The sequence below is a fragment of the Artibeus jamaicensis genome, unplaced genomic scaffold, assembly GCF_021234435.1.
Source record: "Artibeus jamaicensis isolate MK-2021 breed Jamaican fruit bat unplaced genomic scaffold, CSHL_Jam_final contig_936, whole genome shotgun sequence".
Taxonomy (NCBI): domain Eukaryota; kingdom Metazoa; phylum Chordata; class Mammalia; order Chiroptera; family Phyllostomidae; genus Artibeus; species Artibeus jamaicensis.
This window is the reverse complement of record NW_026522017.1, coordinates 1284478-1312372: the sequence shown is the minus strand read 5'-3', so window position 1 is coordinate 1312372 and position 27895 is coordinate 1284478. Positions and strand designations below refer to the sequence as shown.

The 27895-nt window shown below is 38.5% G+C and overlaps 1 protein-coding gene across 4 annotated transcripts in view; it reads left to right on the top strand.

Annotated features, from left to right (window-relative positions):
* Positions 1 to 27895, top strand: part of PLA2R1 (phospholipase A2 receptor 1) — a 117788-nt gene that overhangs the window by 59336 nt on the left and 30557 nt on the right. For all 4 annotated transcript variants that reach the window (XR_005081831.2, XR_005081830.2, XM_037140427.2 and 1 more), the window contains exons 12-20: positions 8706 to 8908; positions 10793 to 10938; positions 14481 to 14565; positions 17059 to 17191; positions 17771 to 17806; positions 18470 to 18627; positions 23553 to 23617; positions 23883 to 23986; positions 25963 to 26102. Coding sequence is in view for 2 of the 4 variants with exons in the window: in XM_037140427.2 (XP_036996322.2) it covers positions 8706 to 8908; positions 10793 to 10938; positions 14481 to 14565; positions 17059 to 17191; positions 17771 to 17806; positions 18470 to 18627; positions 23553 to 23617; positions 23883 to 23986; positions 25963 to 26102 (1070 nt within the window). In the remaining 2 variants the exon portion in view is untranslated. The remainder of the gene's footprint in view (positions 1 to 8705; positions 8909 to 10792; positions 10939 to 14480; positions 14566 to 17058; positions 17192 to 17770; positions 17807 to 18469; positions 18628 to 23552; positions 23618 to 23882; positions 23987 to 25962; positions 26103 to 27895) is intronic.

The window sequence follows — 27895 nt, the reverse complement described above, 5'->3', positions numbered from 1 at the left end:
ATTATTAAAACCAAATGCTGATTCTTTGAAAATATTGGCCCTGGCTGGTGTAGCTCAGTGGATTGAGCGTGGGCCTGTGAACCAGAGTATCACAGTTCAATTCCCAGTCAGGGCACATGCCTGGGTTGCAGGCCAGTTCCCAGCAAGGGACACACGAGAGGCAACCATACATTGACATTTCTCTCTCTATCTTCTTCCCATTCCCCTCTAAGGATAACTAAATAAAATCTTAAAAAAGAAAATATTAATGATATTGATAAGCCTCTAGTCAGATTCACTAAGTAAAAAGAAAGAAGATACAAATCCTGTGGACATTAAAAAGATAAAGGAATATTACATACAGTCAGACCTTATACCCCTTACAAAAATTAACTCAAGCTGGACCATAGACCTAAATATAAAATGCAGAGCCATAACAGTTCCAGAGGAAAACACAATAAAAAACGCAGATGACCTTGGGTATGGCAAGGACTTTTTAGACACAACACTAAAGTCACAATCCATGAAATAAATGATGAGCATTAAAACTAAAAATTTTCACTCTGAGAAAAACAGTATCAAGAGAATGAGAAAACAACTAGACTGGGAGAAAATATTTGCTAAAACCACATCTGATAAGAGGCTGTTATCCAAAATATACAAAGAACTCTTAAAACTCAGCAAGAATATTAAGAACCCACTTTAAAAATGGACGAAAGACCTGAAACAAAAAAGATATGTAGATAGCAAGTAAGCATATGAAAATATGTTTAACATCGCACGTCTTTAGGAACTTGCAAATCCGAACAATGAGCCATCGGTTCACACCTATGAGGATGACCAAATCCCAAACACTGACAACGCCAAGTGCGGATGTGGAGCAGCTGGAGCACCTCATAAATTGCTGGTAGGAGGGCAAAATGGTGCAGCCACTTTGTCAGCTTCTTACAGAATAAACAGGCACATTCCTTGTTGTTTATCCAATGCATTGGAAACACATTCACACGAAAACCCATAAATGGACTTTTATGAAAGTTTTACTCATAATTGCCCAAACTGGTAAGCAATCAAGATCTCCTTTAATAGGTGAGTGGATAAATAAGCTGTAGTATATCCAGACAATGGAATATAATTCAGTGCTGAAAACCAAATGAGCTATCAAGCCATGAAAGGACATGAAGGAAACTCAATGCATATTACTAAGTGAAAAAGCTAATCTGAAAAGGCTACATACTGTTATGATTTCAATCAGATGACATTCTGCAAAAAAAGCACAACTATGGGGACAGTAAAAAGATGAGTGGTTGACAGAGGTTAGTGGGCAAAGCCAGATGAAAAGACAGAACACAGGGTTTTTCTGGCAGTGAAATTATTCTATCAATATATGATACTATAGTGGTAGATAAATGTCTTTATACATTTATCTAAACCTGTACAACGTTCAACACCAAGACTGAATTCTAATTTAAACCATGGACTTTGGGTGATGTCTATGTATCAGTACAGGTTCATGGATTTTAACAAATTCTCCAAGACGGTGTGGGATGTCACTAGTGGGAGAGGTTTTGTGTAAGTGGGGGTAGGGGACATAAATCTGTATGGGGATTAGGGAAATATCTGTGTTTTCCCCTCAATTTTCCTGTGAACCCAAAATTCTCTAAAATATGTAGTTTATTAGCGTTTTTTTTAACTGTACATTTTGCCCTGGCTGGTGTGTCTGAATTGGTTGGAGCATTTTCTCATAACAGAAAGGTTGCGAGTCTGATTCCTGTCAGGGCACATACCTAGGTTGCCGGTTCCATCTCCGCTCCTGGCCCATAAGATCCTGGGTCTGGCTGTATATGGAGGCAGCTGATCAATGCTTCTCTTTTACACTGATGTTTCTTTCTCTCCCTTCCTCTCTCCTTTCCTCTCTCTCTTAAAGCAATGAAAAAAAAGTCCTCAGGTGAGGATTTGTTTCAACTGTACTTTTAAAAAGATGTATGCCAGATGAAGTTAAGACAAGTTTTTTTGTGTGTATAAGCATCAGCTTAGAAAACTTGTACAGTAACTGGTGACTTTCCATAGCTCTAACCAAGAAACATTCCAGTTCACTCAATAAAGATCCATGAATATTAGATCTAGGAATATTGCTGAAATGCAGAGAGAAGTAAAGTTCCATGTCACCCTCTTACTGAAAAAATTAAAAAGCTCAGGTATCATTTCTAATATACTTTGGAATTTAGCTAAGATTGTCTATACCTGTCAAAATAAATTAATACATTTTGAGTAGACAAAATTCTTGGTTTTTAATGCTACCTTCCTTGGGGCATATTTGGATGTCTAAAATCCAGAGTTGAAGCAGAGCTCCCTGTCATTCATAAGTTTCTGCTGTAATTTGAGTGACATTACTCTTTTTCTTTTTTCCCTGAAGCAAAAATAATCCCGTGATGCTCAGTTTGGCTGCTCATGCTGATTGACATTGAGTAAATTGTCTCTGAATAAGACGAAAATGTAAATCTTTGGGGGAAGAAAAGAGCAATATAAAAGCCCCTGTGTTTCCTTTTTTCTTTTAAATTGCAGCTTGCAGATACACCATTCAAAATCACCTTTTCTCCTGCTTGTCACACCTACACAAAAAGTATCCATTAGCTTAGTCCCCATGTCAGAACCTTAATCCAGCCCAGACTAACCATGTAAATTGACCCCTGAACAGGAAACCTGCAGGGTTTTTTTTTTATCTAAACTCAGCCAAGACTCTCTCCTATGTCAGATTATCAGAATAGTCAATCTGTAGTGGAATCATGGTTCTGCCATTTTTTCAACTTTATATTATATTCTCCAAGGGTACAATGAACCACCACATACCCATCACCTGGTATTATCAATTATCAGCTTATGGTTCATTTTGTTTCGTCTATACCCCCAACCCCCCCCACTTCCCATATTTTTTCATAGCAAATCCCAGACATTATATTGTTTCATCCATATATTTTAATACTATCTCTAAAAGAGAAAGACTCCTCTTTTAAAAACATAAATATATGCAATGATCATACCTAAAAATAAGTAACTATAATTCAAATCAAATCTTGTTAGTGCTCAAATTTCTAAATGACTCATAAATATATAATGTATTTTATAGTTTGTTTTATTAGGATTCCGAAAAGGTTCACGCATTGCAATAAGTTGATAAGTCTCTTAAAATCTGTTTTAATCTCTATGTTTCTCTGTTGCTTGGCCCTGCCTCTCTTTTTTTTTTTTATTTGTTGATGCAAAAGGGTTGTTTGTCCTCTGGAGTTTCCTGCTGCCATCTGGACTTTTTGATTGTATTTCCATATGTTGTTTAGTGTGTTACTCTACCTCTTTATTTTCCATAAAATTGGCATTTTTAGGTATGCCTTTTTTATAAAAAGTTAAAATGAGAGGCCCAATTCAATTCAGATTTTCTTATCTTTTTTGGCAAGACCATTTAATAGGTGGCTGTGTGTTCTATGTTGGAGCTCATGATGTCCAGTCGTCTCACTTTTTGCAATGCTGGCAGCCACTAATGATCAATGCCTAGATCTATTGATCCATGAAGGATTTTTTTAGGTGGGGAAGGGTATATATTTTTAAGGGTGTTACTTTGTGATACAGTTTTCATTGGAAAGACAGAATAAATACTCAGTTCTTTCCGTTTACTAGTTTTTAAAATGATTATTTGTTTGTAAATATCTTGCAACAGTGAACAGGTTTTTTTAGCACTATTATAAAGATTTAAAACATATTTGTATGTTTTAATCCACTGCAATTATCATCTTTTTAATGAAAATGAAAATCTCAAGCACTACCTCCTGAGTCCTTTTACTATAACACTAGTAGCCTTTGGTAGCTTCTCTGCTATTTGGTATGATTAAGATGTACATTTCTGCTCTGAACTGAGAAACATCCAATTCACCAAGGAACCCTGATTCATCTTAATGGGAAATGGCATTACTTCAGTACCACAATCCATGCACAGGAGTGTTCATTGCTTGTTGGTTTCTATTACTTCTCAGCCAGTTTGGTGAACAGAGCTAGAAAATGTGTGTGCATGTGTGCGTGTGTAAGATGAAATACTTCCGGGGTTCAAACTGATCATTTCAATTTGAATTCAGGACTATAAGGTTTTTGCTTAACCTGTTTTATGTCTGTATTTCTTTTCTTTCATGACCAAATTTCCTGTTCTCAAAACACTAGGAAATTCTGGTTTTTATTAAAACAAATAACAACAATGAAGGACTCTATGGTACTTGGTATCGGGAGAGAATTAACTAGTTAGGTAACACAGGAAAAACAGTTTTTGTCCTTACTAACAAGTGTCACTGATTAAAGGGAAACTGAGAAACAGGGCCTTTCTCATTTGGGGGGAAGCTAATGCCTAGAAACTAAAACACACTTTGTACTTAGTTCAAAGATTTAATAAAAATGGAGGCTGCTTAGTTGTGAAAGAAAACAGGTGAGTCCATACTAGTTAGGACATTTGAAAAAGATTTTTCAAGTTATATTAGAGTTTCGTAGATGTCTGTACAGTGAAAAAGAAACACTTTGACATCGCTGGTTTGCATCCATCCATAGCTCGGGCTTTGTGACAAAAGTTTTGTGTTTCTAGACCTAGATAACACTGCAGAAAAGGCATATTTCATTCCTATGAAATAAATCCAGTGCACATTTACCCCAGTTGCCCCAAGTCAGGGGAAATCTGCCAGTGACGAGGAAAATGGGATCCAGTAAAGCAAGTCAGGTCTGTTTTCTTGAAAGTGCCCTGCTCTAAGCGAGGAGTATTAAGAAGCCAGTCCAGCCAGGGGATAGACAGGTGAATCCACTGTCGGGCTCATCAGAGCTCTGACGTGACCACTATGTAAATGAGGGCAAACTCAATCAGAGCATCCTTTGGTGCTTTATATAATCATATGGGTAGTTATCATACAAGGTAAGGATGTGATTATAGATCTTCAAGGAAATGCTATAGCCACACAAAGGAGAGAACATGACCAGAGACATGAGAGGAAGCTCCGTGGAAATGGATGAAAATCATCTGAGGGGAAGATTCAGTCATTCATTCAACAACTATTGATTGAATGCCTGCCTACTCTGTATCTTAACATTGTCTCGTAGGACAGTCAAATAAATCTGCTTCCAAATTCTAGATCAAATCCTCACTATGTGGACTTAGGCAAGTTATAGAGCCTCTATGACTCTGTTTTGCCATTTGCAAACTGTAAATGCTAATATCTGCCTCAAGTTGTTTTTGAAGTTCAACAGGGAATAGACCATATTAAATGCCTAGCTCAGAACCTGGCAGATAGAACTCCAGGAAAGCTTACCTTCCCTACCCTGACAGCTTCACTTTTCTCCATGGAGAAGGCCCAGCTACAGTTCCCTGCTAGCCCTGAGGCCACAAGTAGGTCTTGCTTGTTTTCAGGTACTTGTGCAGAGAGGTGGAAGGTGGAGGCTTTCCCAGCTCAGTTCATCTTGTTTGGTTAGATAGCTTTGCCAAATGGAAGAGACTAGAAGACTGAATTGGAATTTCTTAATTGACTGAAAGTTTTCTGATTCATATTTGACAGAGAGAGATGGCAAGGGTGGGGGACAGTAGAAGAGGGTACGACAGATCAGGAGAGTTGGTAGAGATGTGAGAGTCATCACCGTGGAGCAGGATGATCGTTTTTCTTCTCCAGTGGGAAATGTGTTATTGAATTTGAGAACAGTTTCTCTGGGAGAAAAACCACCTCTGCTCTTTCCCACACCCTACCTGTATTATTTGGCTTTGCAAGTATCCCCATAATATATTATTATAAATTTTGTTTATATCTCCCTTAGCCCAATCTCCCTTTATTATACCACTTTACTGCTTCTTTGGGGCTGAGCTTCTAAAATTTGGGTCAAATGTTCCATTAAGTTAACCAATTTAGAATAGCAGTAACACTCCTACATCACCTCTCATCCTCATAGCAGTTCACAAACATCTCCTTCTGCACTAATGAAGATGAGTTGAATGTCTGTAGCATCCAAAACCAAAGCTATTTAATCATTGTCTGATGTGGGAATGTAAGACAAAATGCAAGACCAACAAAAAAGTATATTACATTTTAAACTTGCTGATTCAAGCTGTATAAAAATTCTTTGAACCTGCAGGCAGAATTTGTGCCACAAACCCCCAGCTTTTATCATGAAAACAGGCAAAATATGAATTGAAGCAACATTTTAAGGGTGGTTATAGCCCTTTATATCTTTCAGGGTGCCTTTTAATACATTATTTTATTTTATTTTCATTGAAATCCATGAGAAGAGATTGTTATCTTCATATTTTAGATAACTTTTTTGTGATTAATCTAACCTGTTCAGGTTTCCAGTTACTAAGTATTTGTGCTGGAACTAGAACCCCAGACTTCCAGCTCTAAGCCAAATGCTGCTGGGGAAAAAAAGGACGGAGAAATCAGGTGGGAGTGCATGGTTTCCTATAGCCCACAAGAGCAACCCTATTAATATGTTACTTTGGGCTTCCATGTGGATTTCTACAGTTCATTGCATTAGCATTTCATCACACAGAGCATGCAGCACCTCCTCTACTGGTCGAGATCCTACCAGATTGTGAGCTACATTTCAAAATTACATTCAACGGGACTACAAAACTCCATTCTTGGGAGGCTGTGCTTGCATGCTATAATCTCTCTCCTTTGGCTGTCCCCTATCCTCCATTTTTAACACTAACTAGCTGTTCTGTTCAGTGGAACTGACTTTGTATGGAGCAACTCTCTCTTGACTTGCTTTTCTTCAATGAGAGTCATACTAAGTATGTTTCCTTGTTCATGATGAGTCATTTTCACCTTTGTGGGTCTCTTTGCATATGTAAACAGGACTGGGAGCTTCTTGAAGATGGGGACTGTCTTGGCGCTGTGATACCCACAGTGTGGACCCAGGATTGTTGAAAGCGCAGATCCCTTATTCTTTCTCTATTTTACACTCTTCCTTTCCTTTAGGAGAGGTTCTTTGTACATCTTTTTTTTTAAAGATTTTTTTAAAGATTTTTATTTATTTATCTTTAGAGGGGAAGGGAAGGAGAGAGGGAGAGAAACATCAATGTATGGTTGCCTTTCGTGCGTCCCCTGCTGGGAACTGGCCTGCAGGGAACCTGCCTGCAACCCTGGCATGTGCCCTGACTGGGAATCGAACCACGATTGTCTGGTTCGCAGGCCCGCGCTCAATCCACTGAGCTACACCAGCCAGGGCGTGTACATCTTATCTGTCTTTTTTTCATATCTCACTCTTCATTTTCCCTCTCTTTAGTCTTTCTGTCAGCATAAGACAAACCAAACCACAGCTGACAAGGATGATGCCAGTTGCTCTGTATCTAAAAAATTGAAACCATAACTTCTAAAGGGAAATTGAGCAAGACAACTATCTAGTACAAAGTGACTACATTTTTAAAAGTGACTTTAGGTCCAAAATCATCACAAGTCTTCAGATGCTTCATCTATAATCACCTGTTGTTGTTTTTATTAAACATCCCTTGAAAACTTCTCTCTTTCTCGTTCTTCAAAGCTCAGCTTAGACATTACTTCCTGCAGATCCTTTACTGACATCCTAAGGCAGACTTCAGGGTCCTTCTGAAGTCTCCTGCAAAAATCAGAACATACACGGTTCCTATAGCACTACACACATTATGCTGACTGCAATTAAGCATCTATGTGTCTGTGCCTCACACTAAATTGAGAGTTGGGTTTTGTTTGTTTGGTTTGCTTTGGCCTTGTCCTCTGCGTCTGGCAGCTACCATACAGCCTGGCCTGGTAAGTAGATATTGTTGTTATTTTTGTTGTTGTTATTGTTAATGTTTTAATTAATTAGATGATCATTCTAGATTCAAGAAAAAAGTTCATTCTTTCTCAGTTTTTATTCTATTTCTGGAATGGGATTATTTTCTACTATGCACTGAAATTTAAAGTCTATTTATAGCTGTCTTGTAAGTTGTGTCAATTTGATGACAAACTCAAGGATCTTAACTTAGAAATTATTTCCAGGGGAAGAGAATGTTTCATGTGTTCAAACATACAGAAAATAATAAAATGGCATTTTGTCCATAACTAGAAGGTCTTCCCCTTTTCCCTGGAGTCTGTCCCTACTCTTGCCCCAGACTTTGACCCCGTTTTAAAATTCATCTCATTCTCTCCACTCTGCCATGGTTTACAGTCTAGTTTTCTGTTGTATACCTTGCAAATAATTTAAATCCATCACTTACATATTTTTCCTGCTGAATCTACTTCCCAGAGGATATGCAGTATGCATTTTTCATTGTTGATTTTTCATACCAGAGTCTCAAAACACAGTATACATTCATACACAAGAAATGGTGAGTTAAGCTTTTTTCTGCCCAGTTAAAAAACTCAGTAATTCAAAGTAGAGGGATGTTGGTGTTTGATGAGATATGGGACAAATTCAGTTTCAAGTTGCAACAGCTCCTTGTTTTCCATTATTTGCCATCCGAGCTCAAAAATGCCCAAATTTCAAGCTTCACAGTCTCTCTTCTCTCAGTTTTCCATCTTCTAGTCTTTTCTCTAGAGAGGATGAGAAATGAAATAATCATGCCAGTAAAAGCATCCCTTTTCACCTTCAGTGTTCTTGCTGGCTTCATTGTGAGATGTCAATTATTCAACACTCTAAAGAAGTCTTCTGAGCACAAAATGTTCTAGTCGACTGGTATTGAAAGTGTTGTTTTCTGCTTTTAGGCTACAGTGGTGGCTGCGTTGTCATGCGAGGAAGGAGTCCAGCTGGCCGCTGGGAAGTGAAAGACTGTACACACTTTAAAGCAATGTCCCTGTGCAAGCAACCAGTGGAAAATAGGGAGAGAACTGGGCATGAAGAGAGATGGCCCTTTCAGCCCTGCTATTTGGACTGGGAGTCAGAGCCAGGCCTCACCAATTGCTTCAAGGTGATGTTAAAGTTATATGGGCATTCTCAGTTAGACCAACATTATTTCAATTTTGTTCATGTATCCCAAATGTTTTATTACTGAACGGTGCCTGACACACAGAGTTGCTTGATGAACATCTGTTAATTGTCTTTATCATTTCAGTTGTACTCCAAAATATTTTTCAAGTCCAAAGAATGATATCCCCAGGGACATAGAAGTCCTCCTCACGAGGATTAATATCAGGGTCCCAGTCAGTATTGTTCTGGGGATGAAAACGGTGCAGTATCATGTGTAAGCAAATGAATACAGTCCTCATTGTGGAATACTACACTGTACTATGGTTCTGCTGCTAAGGATAGTATTTGCAGCTTGCCAGACACCTAAAGATCAAACACATAAATACATACGACTGATATGTGCGTATGTGTAAATAAATGTGCAAAGAATTGTTTTTGCAAAACATCTTTAGATCTTAGATTTAAATCAGTACCTATAATGTTCTTGTCGGAAATAGAAGGTATTCCTGTGTATAATGTGCATCCATGTTTTACCACTACCCATGTATAATGCACATCCTTAGTTTTCCCTCAAAAATTTGGGCAAAAAACTATGCATTATACACAGAAAATTACAGTTATACTTTTGAAATATGATGTTTTTGTTGGATGATTTTTTTCCTTTGGTTCATTTTATAAATAGAGATTTCCAAAATCATGGGAGCAAGGTCTCCTCTGGTATATGAGCCCACTCACAGCAGTGTGTTTGTGAATACGCTGAGTTTAAATGTACATGTGTATAATCTTACATTCAATTCGTAGAATAATAGGCTCAGAGCGACCTCACAGAACAATAACCCTTAGAAATGAGTACGCTGAGGCTATCGAGATGAAGTGATTTACCTAAGATCACAACTCTTTATTGACAGAGTTGGAATAAATCCCTGATCTTGGAACTCCTATTCCAGAGCTTTTTCTATTATATGTCATCCTAATATGTCAACAAACATACGGTGTGTTTGATGGGCATGGCAGTAGGATTTCTTAATTTAAAGTGATGTGAGGAAAGGTGCCCAAAGGAGGCAAGTTTTGACATATAATTTAAAAGATGGAGAGGCTATGCTGTTGTCCACAGGACTGGGAAACCTATTCATTCTGGTCGCAGCAAATCGGAGCGTGGTGAAGGCTGGCACCAGAGGCCTTGGCTTAGTGCTGGAAAGTAACAAATGAGGAGGTTGCAGAGGCACAGGAGCTGGAGCTCTGGGTCTTCAGTTCCTCATCCTTGATCTTGAAGAAAACCAAAAGCAGACCCTCCATTTTTCTGACTCCTTCCTGTTACTGTGAGGACAGCTGAGAAACAGCAAAGAATTTAGACACAGCTAAGACCCAAAGACCCTAGCAATAGACCTCCCACAGGTGTCGGATCTCATCTTTCATTTCTTGGCAGGGACCAGGCAGACTTATGATTATTTGGCCAGTTTTAATTTGTTGGAAGGCAGTCTGGTGGGATGGACTCTGAAAGCAAGGCGTATTGGGTCTATTTCTAGCTTTGCCCATTTGTCGCTGTGTGGCCTAGAGTCTGTAACTTGTCTTAGTCTAACTCTCCTCATCTCTTGAAAATGATTTCTTATGGGACGAGTCATAGGAAATTTAGGAGAAAAAAAAGAATCCTTCAGGAGCTCATTGATAAAACAGTTTATCCTATCCTCAAAGTTGTTGTGAGGATAAAATGAGATAATAGTTTTATGAGAGACATATCCCAGTTCAGTAAGTGTTCTTTTTCCCTAATGGATCCAGCTTAACAAAGAAAAATGATAACAATTACTTACTATTATTTTCTTGTCTCAAATCAAATAGCCTCACCTTATCTGTGACAGTGTCAACTTTGTTTTCTTTTACTGTACAGGTATTTCATAGTGAAAAAGTGTTGATGAAAAGAACATGGAGAGAAGCTGAAGCATTTTGTGAAGAATTTGGAGCTCATCTGGCAAGCTTTGCCCATATCGAGGAAGAAAATTTTGTGAATAAGCTTTTACATTCAAAATTTAATTGGTAAATACTTGTTAACTTTGAAAAATTACAATCAAATATTCTGTCTCCCAGTAATGCCTACTTAGGAATGAGTATCCCTAATATTTGTTTACAATCTCAATTATTGTTTTAAGCCTAAAGCCCACTAGCCACTAGCTGTGAAAGAAAAAAATATATAGAAGTTTACATTTATATTTGCACCAAGTTCTCATTCCATAAAACGAAGAACAAAGTGGCATTTTTTATGTTTGAAGTCTTTGTTTCCATGTTTGAAATCTTTTCTGTGTGCCTAAAATCAAAATTTTAGAGCTTTTCTGCCAAACACAGAAATTATGGAGCCCAGCAGCTTGCAAAGTGCTGACTGAGGACCCGGGGGCCCGGGAACCCCAAGAGCAGATAGGGCCCCGTCCACAGAGCTCCCTGTTCCTTGCTCACTGAGCAGCTCCAACCAGCTGCACTTCTAGTATTTTGTGTATAATCAAAGTCCATGTAAGATTTCCTCTGAAAAAATGAAAGCCCCACTAATTTAAAAAATCCAACCCAACCCCCTTACTTTACATTTGAGGAAACATGTTCACTTACCTGCGTCCATCTTGCAAATTTACAGAATCTTGAATTCCATAAAGTTAGAAAATCAATTAAATTTAAATTGAAAAAAAAAACACAAATGACCTTGAGCTACCCTCCACCCACATTCAGAGAGTTCCTTCCACTACATTCCTGTGGCCACCCACTGTCTGCACGATTCCTTTCAGGTTCAAAGCGCTCCCTACTTGGGAGAAAGTCCATTCCATTGTTAAATGCTGGTTTCAAAGATCAATTTCTAGTAAGCCAGAGTAATACAGATAAAGTCTAATTTATTCTCTAATATTTGAAGACAGCCACCATGTCCTCTTATAGTAAGTCTCCCGGTCCTTGGCCCCTTTCCCTAGAATAGTCTTGTCAGGCAGGATACATTTTGGGCATATCTTCTATAAGAGAGGCACTGTTATATGTGCAGCAGACTAGAGAATTCAGCAGGTATGACAGACAAAAATAGCGCCCCTTAAGATGTTCTGGTCCAAGGGAAGTCATACCTCCAGGGCTCCATACATGTATTTAACAAAAACAAATATAACGCCAGCTACTTTCCCCCGAGGTCTGGAAATCTGGAGTTTCAATGAAACACATCCTTGAATCTCAGAGAAAATCCAGAACTATTTTTGGAGGAAAATCCTAACCTTCCCATAAGAAGGTTAATATGTAGCATGTATCAAATTACTCATCTCAAAAACCTACAAAAATGACCTTAAAGGTGGCAGTCTGACACCGTCTCCCAATGGGTGCCTTATGTCATACTCTGTGAGGGAAAAAGGTGGGTCTCATGGTCAAATATGTTTGCAAAGCAATGTGTCCCAATACAATCTTGGAGATTTGCCACATATATTACTGTTATAAGGGCTTTTTAGACAGAAGCATTTTCTCTGACCGCAAAACTCTTTTTTAGGAACACTTAGCAACGTTTCATATAATTTTAGTTTCTGCAGGAAGTGCTGGCCAGAGACCAGGATTCCCAAACCTGCTGATTATCACACTCTTTTGGGACACCTTTTAACACAGAACCCTCTGGTCTCACCCAACAGCTGCTGAATCAGATTCTCTGAGGCTGAAGAAAAGTTGAGAAGCTTCCTGGTTAATTAAATTGTTAACCAGGGGTGGAGCTGCAGATGCAAGGGGTATCTGATAGTCTCTGTAGTCCTGAGTTGTAACTTCTCTTCAGGACTTTAGCCACTTGCAAAATATGCTTGCATACATGTATATAATGAGCTTTGCTGTATGAAATGACCACATGCAAACCACTTCCACGTTTGCTGTAAGATCAAATATCATTTCTACTTACAGAAGTTCTCACACTTAGAATTTCTAGTTGAATTTATTGCCGAGCATCTATCAAGTTATTGATTTTCAGTACCTAATCGCAAGGCTATATAATGCATGTTTTACCTTTGCCCTGACTGCCAGAGAGTTCAGCCAAACCCGATGCTTAATTATAGCAAATAAACCCGTTCTCATAGTTAGCATATAAACTTCTCTTTCCGAGGGCACTGCTTTTGTATTTTATTAGTTATAGAATTAACTGCATTCTTAGAAATTATACAATTTTAGGGAATTGATGGAGGCAAAATAAATACCAGTTCTTCTATGAGCCAGTACACAGCAGGAAAACTGTAGAAGTGAATTCAGTGAGGAAAGGAATAAAAGGCTCTCAATGTAGGGCGAGTAGTGTGGATTTCCAGGCTAGGACATTGAGATTAGTAGGATCGGCCTCACTGAGAGGCCGCAGTCCCACCTTTCCACAGCCTTGAAGGTAAGGTGTAATCACGGCAGTGGCCCTTCGAGCCCCAGGGATCTCTCGGATTTTCTAAGCCACATTTTACTCTCATTTGTATCTCAGGCAGAGAAGCTCAGGTATCTGCCTAAGAATAGGCTTGCTTCTCTGCATAAGGTGATTAAAGCATCTGCCATGACTCCTGAATCTTATAGATCTTTAAAAAAAATTTTATTGATTGATTTTAGAGAGAGCGAGAGGAAGGGAGAGAGAGACAGGGAGAGAAACATCAGTTTCATTGTTGCACTTACTTATGCATTCATTGGTTGATTCTTGTATGTGCCCTGGCTAGGGATTGAACCCATAACTGTGGCGTACTGGGGACCATGCTCTAACCAACAGAGCTACCCGACCAGGGCTTATAAATATTTAATTCTTCAAAATTACTCTAAAAATGATCTTAATAAGGGGCAAAGGATGAAAACTTGGGACTACTGTAATAGCATAAAAATATTTTTTATAAAACTTTTTAAAAGAACAGCAACAGATTCAGTAGATGGTCTTAGTGAGATGGCTCTGTACAATGAGGCTTTACTGCTTGATTTATTGAACAGTCTGTGGTGTGACATATTAGTCCTCTCTCTTGTAATGGGGAAGATGCTTCTCTGGGGCTTCTTGCCAAGTCTGACCCAGTGGTGACTGCTGAAGTTAACCGACTCTGCCTCAGACTGACTTGCTGTGGAAACATTCATGTTGGGATCTGACAAAAAAAACCCTGCCATGTACCTCTTATTAAAACAGGGGTAGTGGTGATTAACCTTCAGAGAATACATGCACATGTGACCAAAAAATCAAAGCTTTTTACAGTAGTATAAATAGTAAAGTAGTAAAAGTCCTCTAGGGAAGAGAAGTCCCAAATCTCTTACCAACTTGCCTTCACTTGTCCTTGTCCTGACTGAAAAGTGTTACCATTCCTGAAGAACAGGAGAAAGCCACGTTGTCAACAGGGACAATGATTTGTATGGTTTGGACACCATACAAACCTAGAGAAAGAGGAAGCGAGGCTAATCTCCTTTCAGTTCATTTCAGACCTCAGGCTTTGCACAAACGAACGTTCAGTATGTGTTTGCTGGACTTGACCAGTCCTGCCAGGAGCATCAGCTGCTTCCTGCACACACAAATATTTATTTGAACCTTTTTCATAATGTTGTGAAGTCCATGGGAAAGGCCAAGTTTTTGTTTCTTCTCTTCACAGGACAGAAGAAAGGCAGTTCTGGATTGGATTTAATAAGAGAAGCCCACTGGCCGCCGGCTCTTGGGAGTGGTCTGATGGAACTCCTGTAAGTCTTTCCACACCAGAGAAAAGGAAATGAATTTAAAACAGGTGGCCCTGGACTATTTGGTAAACCAGGCAAATGAACCTGGAAGTAATGACCCTATTTCCCATGACTCAGATCCAAGTCAGAGACAATGCCAGACCCTGGTACCAGAGAGTTATTTCAGCAACATCCTAGGAAATCTTTGCTAGCCAGATAGTTCAGATAGTTCTATAGGCTCTTATCCTGAAAAGGCATCAAAATCTCCAGAAAGGTCCGCAAGCCACTTAACTGTCTAAGGAGTCTCCATGAAAGAAGCCGCTGTTCCTTAAAATTATACTAGGCTTCCTCTAATCCACCCTCCCTGTCAGTCTAGCACCTTATTAGGTGATTGTAGAACCCTCATCCTTTGTGACAGAACAAAAAGAACTATTTTCTAGTTATCTCACTCTAAAAGGACAGAAATCCCAGTCTTAAAAATATCTCCTCCTCCTCAGCCAAAGCAAGTTGTTTGGAAGGGAAAAAAGAAAGACTTGCGCTTTCATTAAGCCTCATACTTGTAAAAAACCTCTGTGAAGGAAAGAGGGAATTCTCGACCACTTATTTTTTCAGCTGCATTCTCACATTTTCCTAACGAGGATGGGGGAAAAATAACAGAAGCGGTATCCCAGGTTGAAATGGGGTCCATCTGAGGGCACAGGCAGAATCGAGTTACTCAGCTACACCTGTGAACAAGGCCGCCGGAAACAGTCTACAGTGAGCATTTAATGCAGCCCGTTCACAGGGCTCCCATGCTGCCCTCAGTTCTCAGCTGAGGGCCCTTCTGCATCATCTCTTTCCTTCTTACCATAATTCAGTGCAGTGAGGATTAAAGTGATTCGTTAATTTGCCTAGAATAATATCTAGGGGAGCCATGATTTGGTATACAGGTGGTCTGCCACCAAAGCCGCAGCATTATAATGTCTCCTAGTTGTCAGATATCAGTAGCTAGACTGATATTTGTGGCGTAGTAACGATCAACAGAGAAATGGGATCTCAAGGCCTGCAACATAGCGTTCAGATCTGTGTCAAGGGAGAGATTTGTGGAAAAGCTACATGCTTACAGTGAGAAAAAACAAGGACATGCTATTTTTTAAAAAGCCAGAGTCTTCCACCCATGTACTGCTTCTTTGAAAAGGGTATCAGAACCAGAGAGTGGGAAGAGATCTTAAAGATCAGCCGGCCCCACCCGTCTATTTTGCTGATGAAGAAACAGAGGCCCAGAAAGCAGAAGGGGTATGACAGGGTCGACCCCCGCACATGGCGTAGTTGGGTGGTCAAAATCAATATGGCACTTAAAAGTGGCATGTGGACACAGAGGTGGAGGACGCTCTATTTCATTTTAGTAAAGCAAACTTCGTAGTAATAGGAGAGGAATAGGCATTTTGGTTCACAATAAAGGAGATAAACCCGTGAAGCATCGTGCTGAGTTCCTTACCCACTGGATAAATGGAATATTCAAACCCATGCTGTTCTCTGAGCCCTAGTTTACATTTATTTAAGTTAGAGGGATTGTTGCATGACAGTGTACATGTCTGAAGAAAAGTGGAGATGATTTTAAAACATCCTCTTTTTTCCAAATTCTTAACCTAATTTCTCCTGTGGTCCATCTACACTTCTATCAGGTCATCAACAAATCATTGAAAAAGTTGAATCTTTTTTAATACCCCTGTTGTGTGATAATTCTTGGAAAATGTTGGATAGTTTCCTGATTAAAGCTAGTGGTGTGTTAGAATTTAGCAATTAGAATCTAAAAGCTTAATGTCTGTACAAAAGAACCTACTGCACTTTGTCATGTAAATTGCTCACCCTTGTTTTTGGCCGAAACGTTCAGGAAAAAAAATCTTTCATTTTACTTATTTAATTCAATTTGTATTTATTTTTATTTAGGAACAAAACTGATTATTGTACTCCAGGGTATTATTTTGCATATGAATATCGTTATTACTTTCTCAAGTTACATTTTTAACACAAAAGCATAAATAAAAGTATTAAAAACATTTACATAGACATGAAATAAGTACTACCCATGTGTAGTGTGTATCCTTATTTTCCCTCAAAAATTTGAGCAAAAAAGTACACATTATACATGGAAAAAAACGATACCTCAAATATGAGACCCAAGTCTGACAGGCCCATGAGCCTCTAAGAAGTTTTCCCAGGACCCCCGGACCAGCCCACCCACCAGTGACGAAACAGTGCAAGTTCAGAAGGAAGCATGCATCTGCTTTGTTTTTCTGGAGAAAGGAGTAGCATGCTTCTTTTTAAGGAAAAAAGCATTTTTCAGAAAAATGATAAAATCTGATAAGCTTGTTCTTCACAAATGGGGAACAACCTTTAACTGGAATCATACCCAGACATTTCTGAAGCTTCCTCCGAAGTCAGTCATGGTTTATTTACAAGAATGCCTTTTTTTGATCTTTTGATTTTTTTGTGAGGGAATCATCATTAAGGAATAATGAACTTCATCTGCTGCAGGTTGTCTCTTCATTTTTAGACAATACATATTTTGGAGATGATACAAGAAATTGTGCCATTTATAAAGCAAATAAAACATTGCTGCCCTTGCACTGTGGTGCCGAACGTGAATGGATATGCAAAATTCCAAGAGGTAAAACTATTAAGAAGAACTTTACTATATATTTGCCTTTTACTAATTTATACAGCATTTTCCCGAGTGAAGAGGTGGGGATCTAAAATGCAAGCACCTTGGATGACAGTACCAGCAACCTTCATGATGAACCAACTGCACCATTTTAGCAAGGAATGTATATCGTGGGAGGGTGAACTAAGGGGACATGAGTACAGTATGCTAAGTTAGTTACAGGAAATGAGGGTAACTGACTATGTTGTGTTGTACTTCATTCAGCGAGTCCAGTCTGGAAGAGATGTCATGGTGACCTCACAAGAAAACAAAATCACTTGTCAAATGAGTCTGTGAAAGCACCTCACAGAGTGTGTGACAAATAGCAGGACCCCAACAAGCAGGGCCTCACATCCTTCCTTCTTTAGTCAGAGTCCTCTCTTAAGCCTCCTCCTCACGTATGAGAACTAACCATATTCCAAATCTCACACACAACCTGGTTTTTAAATGGGGAAGTACAAAGTATTGTGTTTAGATCTGAAGCAATTCAGAGACAGTGAATCTTTGAAGAAAGGTTACTCAGGATGGTTTGTTCTCACTTTGCAGATGTGAAACCCAAGATTCCACCCTGGTACCAGTATGGTAAGAACTGTCCTTCCAGTTCTTGAATTTCTAATTAGGTGCTATTATATACCATTACTCTATTATTACAGCCCTCCAATCAAGTCTCTTTTCTTATGTTAATCTAGAACCAATTTGTTCAAGTTAATGTATTAATAATTAATCATTTAATAATTTTCATTAAATGTGATTAAAGACCAATGTCATAGCTTAACTCTGTTTTCACAACACATAATTTTAAAATATGCATCTATCCCAGAACTTTGAATACAAATGAAGTTTTCTTTTTAAAAAAAATATTTTTAAATTTATTTTCCAAGAGAGGGGAAGGGAAGGGGAAGAGAGGGAGAGAAATATCAATGTGTGGTTCCCTCTCACACACACACCCCTACTGGGGACCTGGCCCACAACCCAGGCAGGTGCCTTGCCTGGGAATTGAACCAGCGATCCTTTAGTTTGCAGGCCTGCACTCAGTCCACTGAGCTCCACCAACCGGGGCACAAATGAAGGTTTCTTACATGAGACAGACTAAGGAAAATAAGCAAGTGTTTAAATATACTTATTTACATTAATGCTGAGTGACCAAATTACAAATTTGGGGTGCATCATAGCATATCCTATGTAAGTCTGCATTGTATTTGTCAATAGTTTTTATATCACTTGCGTTGTTTATTTTTCTTTCAGATGCACCCTGGCTCTTTTATCAGGATGCAGAGTACCTTTTTCATATACATGCCTCGGAATGGTCCGCCTTTGAGTTTGTCTGTGGCTGGCTGCACAGTGATCTTCTCACAATCCATTCTGCCCATGAGCAAGAATTCATCCAAAGCAAAATAAGAACGGTACTTCAGTACAAGTAACCATGAGTAATGTAGAGCTTAGCTCCTCCTGCTGTCCTTGGGGGATTTGTTTTTATTTGACTTCAGACATTTATTTAAGTTTCATTAAAAGCCACACATATTTAATAACCGTTTCTTCTTCTGATATAGAGTTTAAGAGAAAATAATGGAAAGGTTTACTCCATTGGTCAGTCATTTCACTTTCACGCTTTACTAGTGACCGTGGTGAGCAGGAAGAGTTTTACTGCTTTCACGAGGTCCATTTGAACAGCCCACATATTTATTCAGAGTCTATCCTTGTAGAATCTGGGGCTCCATCAGTGAGACATTACAGAGACCAAAACTCCTGCCCTCTTGGAAATTATAGTCTAGTGTGGGAAGAAATACCATAATGAAGACAACTAAACAGAATCTCACAATGTTTTCAAAAAAGGCGAGAAGATGAAGGGCCCGGTGGAAAGGAGAGCGCACGTGAGGGACAAGGAGTATCTGGGGGCGCGCAGCTGTTTTAAAGTTTTCATTTTTACTTACGAGAGCACAAATTTTTGTTTATAAAGACCCCATACACAGAAGATGGTAAGGAGATTTTCCATTTCAACTTAAGGTAGAAAAAGACTAGGCTTACTCTTTTGAGGAGCTACGGTAATTAGAAATAAGCAGGTGGAACCTGTTAAATAATGAAAGACCTCCAGGGATTAGAGTACATTTTCAGTTTACTTCTTTATGAAGTATTTACTGAGCATTAGGTATGTGTCACGCACTGGGGTATTTGCCAAGGATATAAAAATGTCGACGACACAAAAATGAGATATAATCTCTTTTTTAAAAAGCTAGAAATAATGTGATGTACTAAGGGGAAAGGGAGCAGTACAAATTACCGGGGGCACTCAGGGTGGAAAGCCTCACTTTCAATTTCCCCTACAAATTCCTTGAAAGTAAGCCAAAGCCTTCTTTTTCTTTTTCTATAATTCAACATTATTTCTTGATCTCCAGGAATCTTTTCTCATTCTATCATCTTTTCATGTTTGTACATTAATGTGAAATGAAGCTCGATATTAACGCATTCTTCACTTGTAAGAGAAATGCTTTCTTCACAGCTCCTGGGGCTTTCCCACTTCTGTAATTCTGCCTGATGCCCACTTAGCCCATGAGATACAGGCAGGTCAGGTCTGCCGCTGAGTGTTGAGGGGAAAGCCAAGGAACAGGGCTAGATGTCAGCCCCGCAGTGCCACAGGGACACAGAGGCAAACAGCCACAAAGCCAGGTGCCCCCCACTCTTGGTTGGTTCGTGTGCCGCTTTACCACCTTCTGCTCCTGCAGACGTAACACTTAGGGCAAACTGTAATGTTAAGTATCAACAAATTACATATAATGATGTCAGAAAATATGTGTATTTCTTTAGCTAGACAGTGGACTCCTCATCCAGGTGGCAATAACAAGGCTCAAAACTACCCCATCAACTTGCATATCCCATAGAAGGAGCTGATATTTGGCCAATACTTATCATTATGATGTCGAGTGCTGTGCTAAGTGCTAACGTTTCATGGCATTTAATCCTTCCAGGAACTCTCTGTAGGGACTGTTATTGATACATTTTACAGATGAGGAAGCTAAGACTTCAAAGAGGTGAAGCAACTGGGTTGATTACATAGCTGCCAAGTGGTGGAATTTGGAGGTGAACCCAGGCCATCTGACTTAAGTCATCATTTAAAAAACAATAGCAACAACAACAAAATCGCCGCTAGCAGCAAAACAGCAGCACAGGGAGTATATGAGAGCACGATGTCTCCATTACACTAAAATGCTAGTACTAAACCCTCTCTAACTCTGAGGCTCAGTTGGTTGGGCATCGGCCTGCAAAGCAAAAGGTCAACAGTTCAATTACTCCCCGCCCCCAGCACATGCCTGAGTTTCGGGTTTCATCCCCAGTGCAGGTGCACACAAAAGGCAAGATGGATGTTTCTCTCCATCTCTTTCTCCTTCCCTTCCCCTCTAACAAATAGATAAATAAAACTTTTTAAAAAACCCTCCCCGGAAGATGGCACAAGCTGCGTCTCAGACATGAACAATAAAGGGCTTCTCTGATCATTCCAACAGAGTTTAGGTCTCCTGCGAACATCTGCAGGTGTTCTCTCTCCAGCTTTCCCTCATGGCACGCTTCCAGCATTTGGTGGATGGGAAGCCAGCAGGGATGGCAAAGTTACTGCCTCCCATACATGGAATAGTAAGACTCAGGGGTTTGGCAGTTTGAGAAGTCAGAGTCAGTGCCATGATCTAGCTGAAGACTAGATATAGTTGTGATCTCAAACCAGACAAACCTTGTGAGAGGCCACAGGTCGTGCCAGTATCTTTACATGTGACAGAATGCCCTGTCAGCATTGCCGGCGAGCAGCTGACTGATCTACATGGCGCTGTGCTACAGAATAAAATTAGTGTGATGGTATGGGATGTGGAGACTTAGAAAGGGGCAACGGGAAAAGGTAGCAATTCAAAAGAAAAGAAAGCTGTAGATTCTAAAGTAATTTCTGTATAATTTGTGGCTGCGTTAGGCAGTTTTGTTGGTGGTGACGGTGATATGTGTGGTGACCATTTACATTTCATAAGTAAGAAATTCCACATGTAAAGATGTACTACTGGAATGAATCAGTCCGGACGTTATTTTACTCCAGAACGAGGAGCTAAACATGTAGAGGTCATACGACTCACTTTGTCACAAGCCCATCCTACAAGTATAGGAAGAATCAGAATAGAGAATTAAATGTTTTTTAATTACATCTGTGTTCTATAGCTCCTCTATGAAGAGTAGTAACTTAGAAATACAAGAAACAAAAATAACACTTAGTTGGAAAAATGATGAGTCAATATTTTCTCTTCAAATAACAAAAAATGACAAGGCGGGAAGAGAGTGAACTTTTGAGTGCCTGCTTTTTGAGACATCTTATTCCTCAGATCAATGCCTAAAAAAGTAAAAAGACATGAGCTCTAGGAGTTGTTTGACATGAAATACTAGCCGATTTGTCTAACATTTTTATGCTGCGCTATGTAATATTTGCATTATGAAATTTCAATTTACTCTTCTAAAATTTAATTTTTAATATTTCCGACAAAAATATATCAAAGTTATTAGTCATTTTCTAAAAGCTGGTATTCTAAACCCTTAAATGATTCGGTTTTGCTATTTTGATGGAAAAAATTTAAGAGACGATAGGTTATTGTTCCTTATATCATCTAGAGATTTAATACATTGTCCATTGCCGTGTTTTATTTCTTTTTGGTCATTGTTCTCCCCATATCATGCTATCTAGAGTGGCTATTTGAAAAAGCATAATTGATATTATGAAATCCATGTCCATATCACATTTTTAATATTCTTTTATACAAAGAATATTAATGTCTTCTATTGTTGTGGTTTTATGCCTGTGCTAAAATTTAAAACACCCACTTTTTGCATTGGATTTTCACTCTGGGTATCTTTTAGCTTGCCCCATGAAATTCTGTCCCATGTCACTCCAGGTTATGATGTGCCTTGTGGGCGATCACCATGCTGTAATGCGGTGGTTATAAATATGCCACTTAAGATGCAGTAGTTATAATTTCTCTTTAAAGGCCCTTAATTGGGGCAGTGAACAATCAGGCCATGATTTCCACTGTTGTTGCACATGAGACCTCTTCAGATTGAATGAGACTGTTGTGGTTCTCCCACCGAGTTTACAACCAGTCTCAGTGGACCCATTCTGAAGCCTGACAGCGGGAATCAAAACTCAGCACGTAAAAACACGTCCGTGAAACAACACCTCTGGGATATAAAATTATAGTTGCTCCATCTTGCATTGTTCTCAAACTGCTGATATGGCAGACAGCCATACTGTTTAAGGAGCGAAAATACCTGTTTATAAATTAGAATGTTAGAGAGCTATGAGGTTTTATTTTATAATGGCCTGAAAAATCATATGTAAAAAATTGTATCTCTATATCTTAAAATGCATTCTCAAGTCTTTACAGAAGAAATGGAAGTGCCAATTTAAATATATAATGCCTTGAGAATGTTTTAGCATAAAAAATATTGAGTTACATTTTATACGCACAGCACACAAACAACAAAGTATATTAATTTGAAGGTCTTAGGGAATCCTTACTGCCTCTTCCTCTTTTATAGGTGAAGAAGGAATTTCAATTTCCAGGGTCCTAAGTCCACTATTACTCATGTTCTAGTGTGTTTGTGTGCACATACGCACATGCATGCACATGCTTGGGTTTTATACTTCATTACACTGAGATCGGTGTGATAAATAACAGTGTAAAAGTAATAAAAATACAAAGGATGATTTTTAGTTGTCGAACACTGGAAGGTGTGGCATGTTCTTTGGTCCTGTTTTGCGTTTCATTGTTTGATTAGAGTGGGTCGGGTGCTAACACCCTCACACGCAGTTTAAAAGCTTACCAGACTAATCTGTAAAATTCAAAAGCTTTCTACTATCGATGACTTTGTGCCTTGAATTGTTTTCCAAATAGAGTGACATACACAATGAGCTTCTATAAATCACCGAGAAGATAAGTCACTAAGTTCTCAGTCCAAAAAAATTCCACACCGTATTTTATTTTACAATGCTCCTTTTTAAATTTCTGTTATAAGAGAAATGTACTTTTAAATACATAGGAAAAATTGTAAGGAAGATATTTCATGTTGTATGAAATTAAAATTATTTTCAGTATTTGATTCTAATTTTCCTTCATAATGAGGAGGGAATATTTTAGAATAATGAAGTTTCTAGTTTTCTCAAGATGCTAGGCCTTAGTGTACTCTTCTTTAGATAATTGGGTAAAATACTGAAGAATAGAAAGCTATTAACAGTAAGCCCATTAATCTTAATAATGAAAACGGAAAACAGGTAGAATAAACGCTGACACTTTTCTTTCTTTTTAAATAGCTATCAAAGTACGGTGTCAATTGGTGGATGGGACTTCAAGAAGAAAAAGCCAATGGTGAATTTCGGTATGAACCTAGATTAATTAGCATTTAATTTTGTTTGACAGGTTTTATTTGCAGAATGATTGTACTAGATCTTAGCAATCAATTTGTTGAGTAGCCTTCAAACATTATCTTTAGCTTATAAATTTTCATTTTCCTAACCCAAGGCATGAATATTATTTTATTTAATAAAATATTATGCCTTCAATCCATACCGCAGTATTCCAAGAACAGTGTTGAAGATCATGCAGAATGAGAGGAGACCTTATAATTTTTTATTTTCTTATAGTTGGAGAGATGGAGCTCCGGTAATATACCAGAACTGGGACAAAGGAAAAGAAGGATCTATGAAAAATCAGAGCCACAAATGTGGCTTCATTTCATCCATAACAGGTGATTTTATTCTTCCATTTTGGGGTTTATAGTACAAATTAATAACACTCAGGAGCCTTGAAATCTCCTTTTCATTGTATTGACAAGTGAGAAAGTTTTGTTTGGTTATTTTCCTTTTGAAATGAATGTGTTCGACCTCATCCATCTTAAGGCTTATGAACTGTCATTTGTACAGTATATTCCATGAATTCATGTTTTTGAAATTAATTTACATTCAGATAAGTGCCCCCTCATAAACTAAAACAACATCAAAAATGGGTCCATTGAAACTGGTGAGAAATATGTCTGCCAAATATTATTCTCTATGAAATTTATAAGCCCATTTTTGTCTCTTCCTAGTATCCAGTTTATAATCTGCCAGATCTTTAACCTCTGAGAAATTTACTTCCAATTTCCCATTTAAGAAAAAATTACATTGAATTCAGTAATCTTTTTTTAAAAAATACCTGTCATTAATTGCTGCTTACCTTAGAACACCAACTGTTTGCAGGGGGATTGAGAGGTACATGTACATTGAAGACTGTTTTTTAAAATCCTACTCATCTGTACATTGTTATTTGGGTTGATTGCCTACTCATATCCACCCCAGTCTTTCTAACCAATAAAAGGTAATGATATTCTCCACTCTAACAGATTCATGACAAACCTGTGTCCTAAATTGGGAACAGAATAAACATGGAAAGCAATCCTTGATGCACATGTTTCTTACAAAGTCAAGAAAAGAAAGACCATGTAGTTACTCAGCTCACTTTTGCCAGCAGGTGTCACAACAGCCTACAAAAAACCGTGTTCCGATTCTGGAAAAAGAACAGCTAATCTGCATTAAGAATAGCCGTCCAGCCCCTCCTTCAAATGCCAACCAACATCCTTTTGGTGCATATCTCTCACACTAGAAAACCGAATCTGCCCTTGTAATCCACGTGCATCCAGGCCCTGTTCTGGCATTATAACTTGAATGCTAATGAAATAGTCTATCATCTCTGAAAATATAGTTTCTCTAAATTCGGAGACATTTTCCAGGATACTGAGGGCTTTGGGATATATTTTCCTGAGGGCATGTCTATATGTACCTGTTTTGTTTAACAATCAGTGTTAAGAAAAGCTCCTTTCTTAAAAGTTCATGGGTTTATTTTTCTAAATTATTATATTTTTAGGGAATTATAAAATATAAATAATCATCTTGGTTTAGAATCTTTTCTCTCTTTAAGAGAGGAAGATAGATTTAAGTAATCTATTTATTTATTTTTTATTAAATACTTTTGATGTTTATTGTTGTTCAAGCACAATTTTCTGCCTTTCCCCCTCCCTTCCCAACCCCCCAGCCCTCCCCACCTCCCTCCCCTGTTTCCACCCCCCCCCCCGCCCTTGTTTTTGTCCATGTGTCCTTTATAGTTGTTCCTGTAAACCCTTCATCCTTTCCCCCTATTACACCCTCCCTCTCCCTTCTGGTAACTGTCAGCTTGTTCCCAATTTCCATGTCTCTGGTTATATTTTGCTTGCTTGTTTGTTTTGTTGATTAGGTCCCAGTTAAAGGTGAGATCATATGGTATTTGTCTTCCACCGCCTGGCTTAAGAAATCTCTCTTTAAGAAAGAAAGATTCTCTCTCTTTTCTCTCCCTCAATTAAAGTTGAATACTTTAAAACAATTACTCTACAAAATATTCTTTTCTTAACCAAGTTAAATACTCTTAGAACTTTAATCACTTCTATGATTTCAACTGCAGTGATTGTTTAGATTTTTTCCCGTTTACATTATTGAATTAGAATAACTGACTTGGCACCTTGCCCAGTTAGCTTTTGTCACTGGAGAACTCTATGATTCATAGTTAAGTTTAGTTCAATTCCTATATGTAACAAACAAGTTATGACAAACCATGGAGTCATAAAAATAGTGATCAATAGACAATGTCTACAAAGAATCACCATTGTTTCTATTCATTTCTAACCCATTTCCCACCCCCTCCCACCCCCCCCAGGACTCTGGTCTAGTGAAGAGTGTTCGGTTACTATGCCTGGCATCTGTAAGCGAAAAAAGTTTTGGGTCATAGAGAAAGAGAAAGATACACCAAAACATCATGGAGCATGTCCTAAAGGATGGCTATATTTTAAGTATAAGGTAAACTTCTCCACAAAAACATTGCCTTTGTTTCTCCTTTGTAGATGTTAATTAGAAAGTAATCAAAAAGTAGGTGTGGCCTTGAAAAACCGTGATTTGTCCTTTTGACCTGGAACTTTTTTGTCACAACTTTCAACAGATTTGAGAAGTTTTTGATTTAGGGCCAACTGTCTTGAAATAAGAAGTGTTTCTGAGAAACAGCCATGACACCACCTTTCATCTGTGTATTCAATTTGTGTATATTCAGCTACTCATTGTGCTGCGTGATGCCTCCGCGTGTGCACATGTGTGCAGATGTGCCCACATTATCTCAGCCCTGCTCCCAAATGAGTTGTCCACTCCAGAGCCCCCAGACTCCATCAGGTCCTTCTTGTGTCTTCTCTGCCTGGACACTTCCCTGCATAGAGTTCTGCCTGCCTTGTGAATTGACCAACTAGTAACGTAGCTCAATGTCATTTTAAGCCTCATAAAATGGGTGCTTCTGTGCAGAACTGATTTTTTTTAATTGATAGTGTGGATATTGTAAACCAGATTTATTATTTCTGGCACGGCCTCCAATTAAGGCTGAGCCTTCCCCTCCACTCCTTATGTTGTATAATAAAATAAGGCCTTAAGGGAAAGTAATTAAAATGCATCCCAAATTATAAATATTTGCTGTTTGGTCGTCAAGAGCCAATTTTTAATTTGTATGTTCAGTTGTATTGGCAGGGGATTCTGTCCTTTGTGATCTGCCTCTCATTGTTAATTTGTAAAATGGAACCATTTGGACATTTGATATATTTATTGAGCACCACAACATATTTGGCACTGAGTTTTTTAATTGGGGTAAAATTTAAGTGCATAGTACAGTTGGGTAAAGTATATTCACAATGTTGTGCAATGAATCTGCCATTTTCATCTTATAAAACCAAAACCCTAAGCACATTAAACATCAGCCCTTTGTTTGCCCACCCCCAAGTGCCTGGCAACTACCATTCTACTTTCTGTGTCTACTAGTTTGACTACTTCAGATTCTGCACATAAGTGGGATCAACACAGTGTTTTTCCTTTGTTGACCAGCACATTTCACTCAGCACTATTTCCTCCAGATTCCTCATGTTGCAGCATGAGTTGAGTTTCCTTTCTTTTGAAGACAGAACATGTATATAGATGGCTAAAATCCTACCATAAGAGTCTTGCTCATTGACCTTAACACTTCCCTTTATGTTGTTTAAGAGAAATATTTCTGAGATTGACTCATCTGTCACCTATAAGTGAGTTTATCAGATTATTAGAAAAGTTGACTGATGGCTGAGTGGAGTGGAGAACCCATTGGGGGTGGTTCCCCTGTTTAATATTAATTTTTTAAAGCTACCAAAGGAAAATTGGGAGATAGCAATGACAGACATTACTCACTTCACAGTTCTCAATGAGTTCCAGTATTATGTCTTATTAAACTTTGTCTCTTGTTTGTCAGCTTCCTAGTACTAATTTTATTGTTATTTCTAAGAAAAAAGATTCAGACCCTGGCTGGTGTAGCTCAGTGGATTGAGTACAGGCCTGTGAAGCAAAGGGTCACTGGTTCAATTCCCAGTCAGGGCACATGCCTGGATTACAGGCCAGGTCCACAGTAGGGGACACATGAAAGGCAACCACACATTGATGTTTCTCTCCCACTCTTTCTCCTTCCCTTCCCCTCTCTAAAAATAAATAAAATATTTTTAAAAAAAGAAAAAAGATTCAGGTGATAACTGATTGTCAACCTTGTAGAGTTTTAAAATGGAGATACCAGAAGTTAAGCATCTTTTCTAACA